This window comes from Fulmarus glacialis, unplaced genomic scaffold (genome assembly GCF_000690835.1).
Source record: "Fulmarus glacialis isolate BGI_N327 unplaced genomic scaffold, ASM69083v1 scaffold8826, whole genome shotgun sequence".
Taxonomy (NCBI): domain Eukaryota; kingdom Metazoa; phylum Chordata; class Aves; order Procellariiformes; family Procellariidae; genus Fulmarus; species Fulmarus glacialis.
The window spans coordinates 1,228-16,995 of NW_009217438.1; the positions used below are offsets into that span (position 1 = coordinate 1,228).

At 40.6% G+C, this 15,768-nt stretch overlaps 1 protein-coding gene across 1 annotated transcript; it reads left to right on the top strand.

Annotated features, from left to right (window-relative positions):
- The first annotated feature begins 1,160 nt into the window (after positions 1-1,160).
- On the top strand, positions 1,161-12,761 carry AGPAT3 (1-acylglycerol-3-phosphate O-acyltransferase 3). Its single transcript, XM_009579665.1, has 7 exons — positions 1,161-1,328; positions 1,531-1,692; positions 4,365-4,518; positions 4,971-5,073; positions 8,691-8,766; positions 10,991-11,189; positions 11,870-12,761. The coding sequence occupies exons 1-7, from the start codon at positions 1,167-1,169 to the stop codon at positions 11,956-11,958; spliced, it is 945 nt and encodes a 314-aa protein (XP_009577960.1). The 5' UTR covers positions 1,161-1,166; the 3' UTR covers positions 11,959-12,761.
- The last annotated feature ends 3,007 nt before the right edge of the window (positions 12,762-15,768 follow it).

Consider the following 15,768-nt stretch of genomic DNA (forward strand, 5'->3'; position numbering starts at 1 on the left):
TTGCAAAACCAGGGCCTCTTGATGGAAAGCTGAAATACTGCGTGGCAGATCCTGATGTAGAGAACCAAGGGGGCACCTTCCAGTTTTGACCCTGCCAGTTTGTCGTAGTAATGTGGGAAGTGTTGGACTTCAACGGCCATATTTGTGCAACCAAATTTTGATTGTATCCATATCTCACTGAAATGACTACAGTTTGCATGGAAGCAAACCTTCCTACTGAGAGAACGAACTATTCTCATACTTTTTTTAGTTGTCCCATGACACAAGCAATGCCTTCCATCTGCCTGGTTGTACTGAAATGAGAGAAATAGGCTAACCATAGCAACTACATTCAGTGCATGCTGAATTTATGTGGAAGAGTTTTTTAAGATGAAAAAAGGGGAGGTGGAAAATAAGAACAGTGGGTAATGGAGGAAATTATGAAGGAAATTAATGAAGGATGGAGTAAGAGAGATGCTGGGATATTGAAAAGCTGGAGAAGATAGAGGAGGAAGGGCTCATTCTTTCTTCTGCAGTAAAAGAAAGACACAATTTACCATTCCTGGCTTTGCCCAAGTATTTTGATAAATTAGCTTGATTCTCTGGTGCTTCTGACTCTGTGTTGATGACCATAATACAGAACGATTAGAGTCCTGTGTTCTAATATTAAAATCTATTGCAGAAGATCTATGGCACTGTATCCCTTTAAAAGCCCTTTATTGGTCTGTGTACCTCCATAAAGCTTGTTTCATGTTGAGTAAAAGCATTAGGCTGCATCTATGCATTATTTGTATTCCACCTGGGAGAAACTGTACTCATTTAGTGGAGCAATCAACAGCTCAACTGTCTGTTTTCAGGCACAAAGTTTTGAGTTTTTTCCAGTGATCATGAAGTTTCATATTCATAATATAATGCCCAAACTTGTCACTGTTAAAAACTTGTTAAATTATCCATAATGCATATATCTAGTGCCCTAAATACTGCTTAAGGAAGGTGATGTTATTTGGTCTATACACATCTAAGCTCTCATTTCATCTCTACTGGGTTGGATTGAAAAGGTGACAGTGTTGTTGGGAGTGAGAAGAGACTAGTCACTGAATGGGGCTGGAGATGAAATGCTAAACGCTTTCTGTAAGTGGCACCCCTAACTCCTCTCTCTATCTTCATCATGTTTGTCAGAGTTGGTAATGCTGCTGGAATGGTGGTCAGGCACAGAGTGCACCTTGTTCTCAGATGAGGCCACAGTGAACACCTTTGGGAAAGAACACGTCATCATCATCTTGAATCACAACTTTGAAATCGACTTCTTGTGCGGCTGGACTATGACAGAGCGCTTCGGAGTGCTAGGGGTACGTGGAGCCATGAGCTTTCCCTTCATCTGGAAGACTATAGGTCTCTTTAAAAGCCATGTACATAGAGTTTCTTTGCATTTGAGTTTCCAGATATAACTCCATCAACTCTTCATCATCTTAAGTTTAATGTCTTTGTTTGATCTCATTGTACAAATCAGCAAATGACACTTTTGGATTGTTATTTTTGTTTTTCTCCAAGAGTTCCAAAGTTCTTGCTAAAAGAGAGCTACTATATGTGCCCCTAATTGGCTGGACGTGGTACTTCCTTGAGATTGTTTTCTGCAAAAGGAAATGGGAAGAAGACAGAGATACGGTTATTGAAGGATTAAAACGTTTGGCTGATTATCCTGAATATATGTGGGTAAGTGTCGAGTTCCTCCTCTAGTATCGACTGCTAGAAGTGAAATGGTGACGGAGATACTTATGTGGTACTGTAGCCTTATATATCAGGAGAAGGTCTGCTCACTACTTTCTTCAAGTGTTGTCGAGGAAAACCTGTGCTCTGTTTCAGGAGGTCTTTTGGGATATGCTGGTAGAGTGTTGCTCTGTTTGCCTGTTGGTAAGGGAATTCATTTGGGAAACAGTTCAGAAGCTTGCATAGATGATTAGAAGCTTGACGAGAATTTATAAATCAGGCTTGTGTAATACTTGTTAATTTTGTCTGAGCTTATTTTTACCTTTTTTTTTAAAAAAAATAGCCCATATTTGACTACTAAATCTATATAACCTTAAGGTACATTTTCTGAGGTAGGCCAAAAAGACACCTAAACAAAAAAGTTTTTTCTGGAGAAGTGAGTGAATTTGGGGGGGGAGTGGGGCGGGGATGCACAGACCATGGATTTTGGTAGGAAGTTCTTGTTAGTATGTTCATTGATCTGTGAAATGACAGGTTTCCCAGAAAGTCCCTATGAGAACATATGGCAAGCTTACATCTGCTTTTGCAGTTCTGCTTTTCCTTTTTATTTTGACACATTATTTGAAGTCAACAGTGAAACATCTATGTTTCATCATGTGCAATGTTGTTAGATTTTACTGCAGCAACACAGTGGTATAATAAACCTATTAACCTTCTTTTAGCTTTGACTGCAAACGTTTTGATAAATTTACTGGTTTGCTTTTATAGCAGCGCATGTAATATACAGTTATTTGGCTCATAAAACATTTTAAGAGACTTTTTGTGCATTTTAAGTGATTTTTTTCAATATTATCCAGTACAGCTGGTTAAAATGAATAGTGAAATAGTAAGCCTTAACCAGTACATTGTGAATGCGTCATTTACGATTTTCTATCATTACAAAGATATAAAAAATAAGAATCTGGAGAATGTATTTTAACCTACTTAATTGCTTGAATATATGGATATGAACTGCATTTAATATATCCTCCTGATTTAGTGTTGGGGAAAAAAAAAGAAAAAAAAGAAAAAACCCTACCAATTAAAAAAAATCTCAAGACTGTACTTTAGTTGCAAATCTATACATTGTAATGATTCTACGATTGAGAACCAAGGACTAGTCTCCAGGGAAAACAACTAGAAAATATAAATGCAAAACGTAGTTAGCATTGATTATTTAAATCAAGACTTCCTGCTTGGTAATTTAAATCATGATTAAAATTGACTTGAGTAAATCAATTTCCTAATTTTTGTGCATTCTAAATGCCACAACTAGGGCTGTCTGCGCAACCTTCCTTCATGAGGTCTTTCTCATACGTTGCACTGCAGCGCAGTCTGTACCTTGCTCGCATACTTGGTCCAGAAGGATCCCTGCGCCGCTGAGTAGAAGAGGGTGAGAATTTGGTAGAGGAAAGAGCTTGCATTGCAGACTGGGGTTGAGATTGCAGTGTTACACTCTGTACCTTGTGCTGTCCTCACCACTTGGTGGTGATGATTGGTCAGATTTTCATAATGAACGTGCCCTCAAGGGCCAAATAAAGATTGCAGGACCAGCTCCCGTTCTCTCGCTGCACTCTGGCAGGTCTAACTCTCACGTGTATGGCTTTGCAGTTCTAACATTCATTTAACTTACCTTTTGTGGTGCACACTGTGTGGATACGCTACAGTGAAAAAGTCAAGCAACCACACTACTGACAAATAGCAGATGTATAGTGATGCATTTGACAAGTCTTTCTTTTGAATTGCAACATTACAGCGTTGCATGATACTGCTGTGAGAGAGTAGTAGCAGCCTGCCCTTGTCCCCCTCCATTGTTTGCCAGGGATGCAGAGGTTTGTGTGTTCAAATGCAGCAATGTTTTCTATTGCTGGCACAATAGAAATGATGTCCACCTTTCAAAAAGGCCAGGGATAAACAGAAATTCACCATAGGGCCCTCAGAAGGGCTTTGTTTGTCTGCTTTTGGCTTTGTATTGCTTCTGTTCTCTCTTTCTCTCAACTAGAGCAGAGGCAATATAGAGGCTGGAGAAGGACAGATCGGTGTTTTGTTCTGCTTGAAGTCAGTATGGGAGGATTTAAGTCTTTAATAGTTGCTTAGGATACCACAGTCAGATTGGTGCCTTACAAGATGAACAAGGTAAAGGTTTTAGGGAAGGGCACCATTTTTCATGAACACAACTGAAATAATGAAAAAAAAAATCAGAAAAGCTTTCAGACAAACAAGTTTGTCTTCAGGTGAGTAATTCTGGTTGTAGAGCACAGGTAGCTAGTGATTAATATGTTTTTTTCTAAAGTGGTCATGTACTGATATTTGGATTGCTTTTTCCGATTTGTAAATTAGTCCATCACCAGCCAGCCAAAGCCTTCAGGGATTTTTCTATTTTTTAAGTAAACGTTTCAGGTATAACCATTTAGACTTTTTGTCGCCTTAAATTTGGTACCAGTGTTGTTAAAATTAAATACAATTGTAAATGAGTTGTGAGGTGGTGCTTATGCCTAATACTTGATGATCAAATGAGACAATTGAAGTGTGTGTGCATGCATGGATGTATGTTTATCTTACACAAATTTTCAGTATTCTGCTTGGTTTCTTTTGATCTCAAGATGTCCTTGTTTTTGCCTTTTGTCTTGTTGTATTAGTTTCTCCTGTACTGTGAAGGAACTCGTTTTACAGAGACCAAGCATCGTATCAGTATGGAAGTAGCTGAATCCAAGGGGTTGCCTAAACTGAAATACCACCTGTTGCCCAGAACCAAAGGTTTCACCACTGCTGTCCAGTGTCTCAGGGGAACAGGTACCGGCAAGCTGCTACTTGTTCTTTGCATTCATTGTAACGTGTTGTTTAGTATACTCTGTGTAGCACAGTGTAGTATACTCTTGTTCGTTACGTCCATTGCAGTTAGTCAGTGGGCAGTAATAGGCATTCAGCATGTCAGCCATTAATTTGTGCCACATAACTCTCAGATACCAGTCTTAAAAAATTAATAAACCTTTCATGCATGTCATTGTTGGTTAGTTCATCAAGTTGTCTTGTGTTTTGGTAACATACACACTACGTAGATGGGAATGTCAGGTGGCTGATACAGATAAATACAACACGTAAACACAAAGTAGTGAAGGACTCTGCTACCTGACGTCATTAATGCAAGGCTTGCACAAGGCCCTGTTGCTGTCTAATGCAAGGATGCCAGCAACATGGTTGCTAGAATTGCTGATATAACAGCCATGTTTTCTTTTTTGTAACAGTTTCAGCAGTGTATGATGTAACACTAAATTTCAGAGGAAACAAGAACCCGTCTTTATTAGGAATTCTTTATGGAAAGAAATATGAAGCAGATATGTGTGTAAGGTGAGCATATAATGATGGAGGTGAGACTAAAATGCATGCTTTGGCATGTTGAAGTGTATTCAGATTTTTTACAGGGTAATGTCCTTTGCTGTAGTCCCCTTTTCCTTGACCTTCAAGCTTCTCTGCAGGCTACAAAGACCTCCCCATTTCCCCCCTGCTTTAGTTCGCTTTCATGTGTGAGATCCCATGATATCACCCAGCAAGTCAGAGAGCACTGGGCAGACTTTTTAAGCCTGGGTATGACCACATTGTCGTTACGGGGTTTCCCCAAGTTTTGTGCTGTGAGGCCACTAGTCATTATTTTTCCTTTCTGTGCTGGAAACAGAAAATCAACTGTTCTGCCCCCTTTCCAGTCCTCTGTGCGCACATGCATAGTATAAATAGCCTGTCCAACATTAGTAGTCTCTTGTAGTAAATGGTGTAAAGCTCCTTACTGTGCCAGTTTCTCTCCTTCTCTCACATGGTTTGATTAGCAGATTAGAGGTTAAATAATGCTGAAATTTAGACATCGTATAAATGAGGTCATAGAATCATAGAATCATTAAGGTTGGAAAAGACCTCTAAGATCATGGAGTCCAACCATCAGCCCAACACCACCATGCCCACTAAACCATGTCCCTAAGCGCCTCATCTACACATCTTTGAAATACTTCCAGGGATGGTGACTCTACCACTTCCCTGGGCAGCCTGTTCCAAGGCCTGACCACTCTTTCAGTAAAGAAATTTTTCCTAATGTCCAATCTAAACCTCCCCTGGCGCAACTTAAGGCCATTTCCTCTCGTCCTATCGCTGGTTACTTGGCAGAAGAGACCAACCCCCACCTCGCTACAACCTCCTCTCAGGTAGTTGTAGAGCGCGATGAGGTCTCCCCTCAGCCTCCTCTTCTCCAGGCTAAACAGTCCCAGTTCCCTCAGCTGCTCCTCATAAGACTTGTTCTCCAGACCCTTCACCAGCTTCATTGCCATTCTCAAGGTGGTACATTCCTCACATTCCTCATTACTCTTTTGCCTGAAAGAGTAACTGCTGACACCTAACTCCATGCAGCACGTACACACGTGCATGCACACACACACATACATGCTTTCTCTTTCTTGCTTTCTTCTTGTTGCCTTCTGCTTTGAAGGCTTCCTTGTGATCATTAAAAACTACCAACCCTTTCTTGTTGAATTTCTTTTCCCTTTTATGTTTGGACCTGACAAATGACCTGGTTGTTCTTTCCACAGTTCTTTTGACAGTTCACTTCTGCTTCTCTGGGGACTTCACCCACACTTTGGAAAACATTGCTACATTCTGGTGATGAGGTTGATGTTTGATTTTTAAAGTGGGGGCGGGGGGGGGAAGAAAGCCTTGCTACTTCCCACTACACCTTTCCCCTCTGGCCTTGAGTCTGCATTGCAGATGCATGGCACAGGCTGTATACATTGTCTTTCTAATGGAAGCAGGTGTGTCTTGCCAGAGCCTCCAATGGTGAAAGACTTTGCAGGGAATCACACTGATCATCCATTGTGTCAAGGTATAGCAGCAACAGTTTTGTGGAAGAAATGCTATCCCAGGGGAGGCAGAGTGCTGCAGCCCTAATGGGGAAGGGAAGGACATGTGTTCCAGTTCTGTTCTCAGATGCTGCAATTTCCACATTTTAGTCTTTCAGTTGGAAAGAAGGCTGTGGAGGTGATGGGGAGAGTGATGGGGTCACTCATTTGCAAGGGGTTTCATTTTGACTATTTACACTTGCCAGACATATTCCTGATGAGGAAAGTGAGCAGACAAGTTACCAGCTAGCAAAACAGCTGGTCAGGCTGTAATACCACCTGTAATTCCATACTGATGGCAGATGCACGTAGCATGTCTAGCTAGATGTGGGGTACACATGCATGGGTGTACATCTGTATAATTATACATTGAAGAACAGCTGCAGTCAGTTAAATATCCTATGGCTTGCTAATGGAGATGCAAGTGGGTTTTATTTATTGGTGAGATAGTGGGAGGAGGGAAGAGAAATGTAGTTTTCAATAGTAGTTAGAAGAGGTTTGGGTTCATAAAATTCTGTTGAGGATGATGTTGCCAGGTAAAATTACTAATTGTACCCTATTAAAGAAACTAATTACTATGTTCAGATAATTGTGATTTAAAATATGTGTGTGGACTGAATCAACTTTCTCAAGATGCTTTTCTACGCTTGAAGCTTTTTCTCTGTTTTGGAGAGGAAGCTATGAGAATAAGGAAACTATTTTTACAGTCGTCTTGCTGAAAATTGAACGTGTCCTTAATGTGCCAGCAGACTTAGCTTAGAACAGAGAAAGAAAGCACGTAAGCTCTTGTTCTTGGTATATGCATATGCAATTACCTGTGCAGAGGTAAGAAGCTTAGCTCTCTGCAGAGGATCCAGTCTTTCTCCGGACTGAGTCCAGAGAAAATAATCAGCTAAATTACCAAATGTTACTGCTGTGAGTACCCTCTAGTGGTGATAGCAGTAGAGCGACAATTTTACCAGAGAGCTTTCAGCAAATGACTTCTTACTGAGCTTTTATTGAGCATTGTTTACATTAATTGAGCAGGTCCTCCTGTTAGAGCTAATGAAAGTAAATCTTTAAAATCTGGTCTTCAATTCGTTTATGGGATGCAGAAATTATTAGAAATGTATTAGAATATCTTCCCTCTGCTGCTGCAGACTCGAAGGCTTTAGTTTGTACAGCGGACATATATTCCCCAGTTGAACAGCAGCAAATAAGTTGTATCTGGGATCGCTGTGTCTAGAGACCTCCCAGAGGTCACCCTTCTGTTCTTACTGCCCTGCTGTAAGAGGGCCCTGATATAGTCCAAGTGTTGCCAAAATATGTTTGAGCTGAGAGTAAGGTGTGCCTGCCCTCTACAAACCGAGCAGCTTCTTTCTGAATTGATGCAGGACTGAGAAAGGAGATGACACTTTTGTGCGCGTGTTAGTGGCCTATCTCGGAAAATAAAAGAATGCAGGAAAACGGTTGGCTCTTCGCCACTAGAAAGAGGCTCTTAAAAGGTGCCTGTTCTCAGTGAGGTCAGTTCAGTACCTGGAGCTGGGCATAATTTTCGTATGCACCCAGAACTGCAAGCCTCAATCTGTAGGGCTGGAGAGGCAAGGAGAGAGAAGTGCAGTTGCTGTAAAAGATGTTTTCCTTAGAGTTGGCACAAAGTGAATTTTTAACCACCCCTCCCATTCCTTCCAAAATGGGGTTTTCACTAACAAAATGTAACAAACAATTATCCTGGGGTTTGCCGCTTGCTTGTCTTTTCCCAGCTCTGGGTGCCTCAGTCTGAGCTTACTGGGTATCAACTGTTGGTGGTGCCGGTGAAGGAAGAACAGTGTTTGAATGGGAAATGCTTGTTTTACTAATGTGCTCTGAAATTGATACGAGCTTGTACAGTTTCTTTTGTCTTAGGAATCTGAGTTTTAGGTGGAGAATCGGGTGTTATTTAAGTCCCATTTCTTCTCTGCATTTAAGACCTCTGCCATCAGTGACAGTATTACCTGTAGCTTATGCCCTTCATTGAATGGAAGATCTTCTCTAGTAGACGTCTAAAGTCTAAAGGATTTTCCCTTAATTTTTTTTTTTTCCCCTTTTTTTATCTCTCTACTAAACTAGGAGATTTCCTCTGGAAGATATCCCTCGAGATGAAAAGGAAGCTGCAAACTGGCTTCATAAGCTTTATCAGGAGAAGGTAAACAGCTTTGCTTTCTTTTCTCTCTTTTGGGACTTTCACAGGGGTAGTATATTAAGGCACTGAGTAATGCACACTCTTCCACTGGATGGAGAGGAGAGGTGGAAATATTATGTATAATTCGGCAGCCATCCCTCAAACTGCTGGAAGAAGCAGTACAGAAGAACCCCTTGGCTGCAGAGGGCTGACTAGTGAGTAGGTCTCAAATTGCCGGGAAGCACAATGGGATTCAGAGATATGCCTGTGTTGTGGAAGACTAATAGCAATCCACTGTCTTTTTATATTCTTCAGCTCTTGTGTCTTGTGTCATACATTTCTAAATGTGGGTGTTTTTAGGCACTCAAGAAGAGTGATAACTGTATGTCAGGGGCAGCCGGTCCTGGCTCTTAGCTGCAATTGTCCTTTGCTTTCATGTTTCTTCCACTGTCACTTTCCTTCTGCCTCCTGGTAATACCTCTGCAGTGGTGTGTGACATGGTACAGACAGTCCCTGGGATCTGCTGCCAGGGACTGGTGTAGCACATGGCCAGCATGCCTTCAAACAGCTCAAAGCTTTTCCTCTTGTCTTTTCTTTTTCACCTTAGATGGTTAATTTCTTTACCACAGATTTAACAGTTCTATCGGGAGGAGGAGAGAACTGTAATTAATGTTGCCCAGCCCTAATTGGTGGATTGCTGAACTTGAAATGTGTATCTCGATTTTTGTGTTGCTTATCTTTGTGGGAAAGCAGAGGAGCACAGAAACTTTAACTATCTTGGGCTTTCTTCTGCAATGATGACCTCTGCTGCAGTATTTCCAAGCTTACGCTTAGTCTGTAGGTAGGCAGTGGATTGTTTGTAAGGGTCTGGTCTATGAGTTTCATTTTGTTCATTTTAAGCTAATTTGTTTGAATATCTAAGCTCTAATTCAATTAAGGGGAAAGAAGTAATCTTACAAAGAGCAGTAGCTATAATTGTCTTCTCCCCCCCCTCCCATTAGCAGGTGTATCAAACTAGCTTATGGTTCAGTTAGTGTAATAGCGGATTAGAGAGCTTAAAAAAAAAAAAAAAAAAAAAAAAATTGGGATCCTTGAATCCTGCCTCTTGTTATCAGGGACATGCCATCATGTAATTCCCTTGTGAAAAGGCTCTCAGATGCAAGAATTCCGTCTGACATTGCCTGGCTGGAGGAGTAGACATTAAGGTTTATGTTACAGGGGTGGTCTTTCTCTGCTTGGCTCCTGCTTTGTTAAACAGTAAATGCATAGCTAAGCAGATGCAGCACAAAGCATTCACTTCGCTTGGTGCCATTCCTTGGGCAGAATGCTCTGCTTTGCTTGCAGATGGAGGGCTTGGTGTTCCTTGCTGGTGTTCACTGTACCTCCGTTCAACTTTGGTGTGAGGTGTTGCCAGGGAGGTATTACTTATACATGTGGGTATTTTATATATTGATCTTATGGTGGTAGCCATATGTTGTAACTGGAATCCTTGAAGTGCTCTTCCCGCACAAAGGGTATGCCCTCAAAAGGCTGTGTAATTGGCAAGAAACGCCTTGCGCTTCTCAGCCCATTGTAAAGGAAGCTAAAACAAAAACAGCTTAAGTGGGAAAGATAAGAAATAGCCAAACTTTAGCCATCCTTGGTAGTGGCTCGGAAACCTTACAGAACTTTCTTACAAACTGAGGGAAGACTCTGGGCATGCTGCTCCTTTGAGTGATGTGTTTCATGATTGCATCTCCCTGCAGGCTCAGCTCAGGATGCAACTGCTCTGTTGAAGTCTTGGGGTTGTGGCTAGCACAGTGCTGTCTTTGCTGGTTAGCTTGTGCTTTGCCTTCCTCTTTGTCTGTATATACAGCATTTTTTCTGCTGTGTGGTGCTAAATCATGCCGACCTTTTTGGAAGTAAAAATGGGAAGAAAAAGCAAAGAGGTGTCTGAATTGGCCTCTGGCCTGCTGCTGCCCTAAATTCTTAAGCAATTAAGAGAAGAGATGAAGGTATTTGGTAGTGGAGAGACTAATATGGTTTCAGTTTCTCATGGTGGCCAAGATTGTCTTCAAAGCGCTAATACGGTAGCCTCGGCGGTCAACAGAAATGCCCAAATAAATGACAGCAGATGGAAATGGATGCTGTGTACTCTTGATGGGTGTTTACCACAGATACTGTCCTTGACGTCCTGGAATTGACTAGTCTTGGGTTGCTTGGTGCAAACATTATGAACGTGTTTTCTTCTATGTTCTCTTTCTCCCAGGATGCTTTGCAAGAGATGTATAATCAGGAAGGCGTATTCCCTGGTCAGCAGTTTAAACCTCCTAGGAGACCATGGACTCTCCTAAACTTTCTTTTTTGGGCCACAGTTCTCCTCTCTCCTCTCTTCACATTTGGCTTTGGAGTTTTTGCAAGTGGATCACCTCTCCTTATCCTAGCATTCCTGGGACTTGTTGGAGCAGGTAATAAAAGCAGAGAAGATGCTAAGCCCAGAGTGACATGTAACAGGATCCGTTACCTCCAAAAAGTTCTGTGTATTAATTAATATGAATGGGGGGGCTTGCAGAAGAGTACTTGGAGCTCACTCTGTAGTCTTTATATTATATAGCATTTTTATTATTTCAGAAGCTTTAATCCAGGCAGGCTTGCCTTCATATCTTAGGCAATCTCTATAGCAATCAATAGCAAGTGAGTCTTGTAGCCCATTATTATGGTGCCTGAAGGACAAAATACTCTTACTGCACACCTTGTCTGTGAATTAAAAAAAAAAAAAAAACCACACAAAACAAACAAACAAAACCAAACACACACCCCGCCCCCCCAAACAAAAAAACCTTAACAAAAAAACCCCAAAACCAAGTGGGGGCGGGAGGGCGGATGTGCTTCAGTGTTCATACTACCTATCCTGTTAACCAACATAGAAGCATTAATTATATTTTTAAATCTGGATTGTCCTCCTCTTTTAGTGACATCTGACCTGTGATCCATGTGCAGCCTCATACAGCGCACTGTTGGTCTGTAGTCACTGCTGTCTTCAGGATTGGGTTAACTCATGTTGCTTCTGCTTATGTGTTTACATGTAATTTCCTAGATCCTTGAACTGGTTCTAATATGCCTCCCATTTCTTTGTTATATTTTAAAGCTTCCTTTGGAGTTCGTAGACTGATAGGAGTAACTGAAATAGAAAAAGGCTCCAGCTATGGGAACCAAGAATTCAAGAAAAAGGAATAACTGACAGCTGCAGTTCAGCACATATAACCAGACTATGGTATCCGATTAACTTCAGTTAAAAAAACAACAACAAACACTTAGAAACTATCTTTTTCTTAATAACTGATGACTAATATTAATGAATAAAACTTGAGCCAAGAATGAAGAAGTTGGAGGCATCAACTGAAGAGAACGCATCAACTTTCTGCCTGTTTAAGGATTACTGTAGTCAAACTATGGGAGAAAATCTGGGGTGGGGTGGAAGAAGAACTGATTTTTCTTGCTTTGTTGGGGGACTTGAGGGTGGGGGGAGAAACGAGGGCATTGGCCATGGCCACGTGCATCTTCAGATGACTGAATACACTGGTTTCTGTCAAGAGCACTACACTCACTTTTACAACAGGAGCCATTGAATGTTTCCTCTTGCTAAAGCCAACATAATGTTTGTTGATTTCCAACTTTTTTTATTAATGAGCCAGGAAAAAACAACCCTTCTTAAATTAATCGACAGATACTCATTGGGTTAGAGTCATTTTGGAAAGGCTGTGTTGTCATGGCTACAGATGAAATCCTATTTGTATGTTACACTGATACTTTTTATTTTCAGGCAACGTCTTAAAACTTCTGTAATGCGAGAGAACGGATAGTGGAGTTTGGAAGCAGCGTGTTATTGATCAGCACATACCATAGAACAGATCCACTAGTATTAAAACAGTTTAAAATTCTCATCGTATCTCCTGCTAACTGCTCAAGGCTGTTTAATTTCAAAATATTACTTCAGTCTTGAGTGTTGTTTGCCCTGTTTCACATTATACATTTATGTAATCTTGAATCTGTTTGGGCTTGTTTTGTTTTCTGAATTAATGGTGACCGTGGGATTTGGAGTTGTGCAAAGAAGGCAATTTATTCAATTGTCCTGACGTTTTCTCCTTTTATTTCTGTTCGCATCTCTCATCACCAAAGTCCAGTTCAGCCAACCTCTCTCAGTAAACTGGGAGGCAGCAGCAGAAATCAGCACAATAGTTTTCAAAATGTCGTCTTTTACAAAAATTTGAAAAGGCGAGGTCTGTAGCAATCAGATTTTGAATACTGGCATCTCTTGAACTTTTAATGAGAGTTTTGACATTGATTCAGATGGGGCCAGGATCTTACCGTGTGTGCTGTAATGATAGGGTGTGCTGCACTTTCTACTTGGTCATGCTTTAGATGTTAATGTGAAGTATATTGCAAGGTGAGCTGTGCTGTTAAGCATTAGAAAGAGTATGGGGTCTCTTCAGGGATTTTAAATATCTTTAGTTTTGCTTGTTGACCTTTGATTCCGCCCCCCCCCCAGAAAATTAGAGATCAGAATCATGGCTGTACCTGTCTCTTTTTTTTCTTTTTTTCCTTTCCTTTTTGCAAACGCACATTCTGAGATTTTTGTAGATTGCTGCTGTATGCATAGCTGAGGAATTACTTGCAAACAGATGGGAACTACCTGTATGTTCGAGTCTGAAGGCCACAATCTGCATTTGGCTATGCTCAGAAGTTGGTGAAATGGGTTGCAGATCTACAGCTGAGGGCAGAAGCTGACCCTCGGGGTCTGTATTTTTAACCCAGCTGCCACTAGAATATTTATCTCACTTTTGTAAAGAGCAGATCTTATCAAAGCACTGGTTGTTATTTTCATCTTTGCTCTAGTAACCAAGATAAAAGAGTAATAATTTACCTTCTTTTCGTATTTACTTTAACTTTTGGAATGTAACCTCTTCTCCCACAGGTTTTTCCGTTTTCAAACACTGGAAGAGCAATTTTGTAACTTAGAAAAATATTTTACTTGGGGTCATTAATCACTGTTCTGTCATGCACTTGATTTTTATTTGTGGTCTTTTCAACAAGAGGATTTCAAGGATGACCTATGTTGTCTGTCTCCTGTTAGACTCATCATCACTGAATCATTGTACCCATAGCCCCAGCATTAGTATGTCATCTTTGTCCCCTCAATAAATCTTCCCTAAGATAGGGGATGCAAAACTGTTGTTAATGTTAGTGGAATTTGGAATATGCTTTGGGAATTGAGGAGAACAGAGCCTAGCCATGACTCTCTTTTCCTTGCTGGATGTTTTTCTACTCTGTCTTTAAATATGGTTAGACTTCCAAATGCTGATAAATATAACTCTCTTGACTTTTCCCTGTTTTTTAATTGGAGGACTAAAAGCAGTGGGCTTTTCTTTATTCTTTTCTTTTTTCGTAAGTAATTCAGTAATGGATATAATTCTTGCTTCTTAGAAAGATGTTACAAATGCTGTATACTTGCTTCCTGAAGATGATATTGAGTATATATAAATTTTACTGGCTTAGCAGAGTGAGGCTTGCAAAGCAGGCTGACCATTGACAATGTTTTATAATTACATTTTGAGCAGTATATTAATGGGCATGACAAGAATTTCACAAAATAAATCCCTTCTTAATGCTGAGAAGAAGGGAGATGCTTAAAGGAGAAGGGAATTAATAGCCTTTCTCTTTACGGGATTCTTTTCTCCTCTTAGTGCATGTAACTCCCTATTAGGAATCATGGGATTAGTGCATGTACATCAAGGGGAGAATAATCAACATTTCGTATTTCTTATCATAACTTATTGGTCATGCTTTCTTTTTGAAAATGTAATAAATGCATCATCAGTTACTTACATTTTGCTTTTCTAAACAGACATATCAGTAACCATTTGGAAAATGAAAATATACAGCAATGCACAAAACAGTACAAAACCAACACAAATCTCTTCATTTTGAATTTTATCTCCTCAGATAGGGGTTTTTATACACACGTGCGCGCACACGTACACAGAGTATGTATAAATTAAAATGACTGGAAATAGCTGAAGTTAATGTCACTAATGAAGATTAGCAGGTGGCTTGGATTGGAAAAGTGAGCATAGATTTTATATCTTATTTTCTTCTGGTTTAATAGAACATAGCTTGTATATTTGACTACCAAGCCCTTTAAGAGCAATAATAAACAAAAATATATCATGTTTTTCGTCTTTTGCTTTTCAACCATGCAAGGTTTAATAAACTTAAAGCTATAGGAGCGTTTTCTCTCTCCACCTTTCAAAACTTTCATTTATTGCTTGATTGTTTAGACTAAATACCATGTTCTCCAGTACGGACTTGCAAGCTTATTGCCATGGAGTTCAGCACTGACTCCGAAGATGAATGGTTCTCAGACTAATATGGACAGATGCTATGCGCCTTGCCTTGGCAGCGCTTGTCATTGTCATGAAGAACAATGATGTTGCTCTCAAAGTGGGATTCGCAGTTCCGAGGTAGCATCATGTTGACCTACATCTAAGAACCTGGTGGGAGAGCTCGGAGACTGCTGGCGTTGTGGCCTCTCTCAGTTAGGAAGGCACAAAAAGCTGATGGTGAAGAAGGACCAGATAACTGCTATCCAGAGGTCTTGGCTCAGTAGGGATTACAGTTCTCTGTTGCTCATTGTGGGCTAAATGTGCTCTTGCAGTTGACTTTGCGTCACTGAGCAAAATATCTGTCTCCAGCACAAAGAGTATGGGCAACGTTCCTTTGTTCTGCTTTAACTTATCTTGAAGGGCTCTACACTTAATTGCTGACCAATGAATATGACTACTACCTTTGTCCTAATTGCCTAGTATTCACAGAAAAAGTGAGTGTATCTGCTCACTTCCACGTGATACCACTCGTCTCCATCTACTGATGTCTGTATATTTGCTTGCCTGTATTTTCTGCAGATGGTTTGGTTACGACCTCTTAGCTGGAACTTGGACCTCTCCAGTTCAACCAGTCCTGTAGAAATTGTCTCACATAGCTGAGGTT

Excerpts from the sequence above, each read along its gene's own strand:
- AGPAT3 (XM_009579665.1), top strand. The coding sequence starts at position 1,167 with ATGCTGCTGGAATGGTGGTCAGGCACAGAGTGCACCTTGTTCTCAGAT. Across the intron at positions 5,074-8,690 it reads GAAGCAGATATGTGTGTAAG|GAGATTTCCTCTGGAAGATA; the intron begins GTGAGCATATAA and ends CTACTAAACTAG. Across the intron at positions 11,190-11,869 it reads CCTGGGACTTGTTGGAGCAG|CTTCCTTTGGAGTTCGTAGA; the intron begins GTAATAAAAGCA and ends TATATTTTAAAG.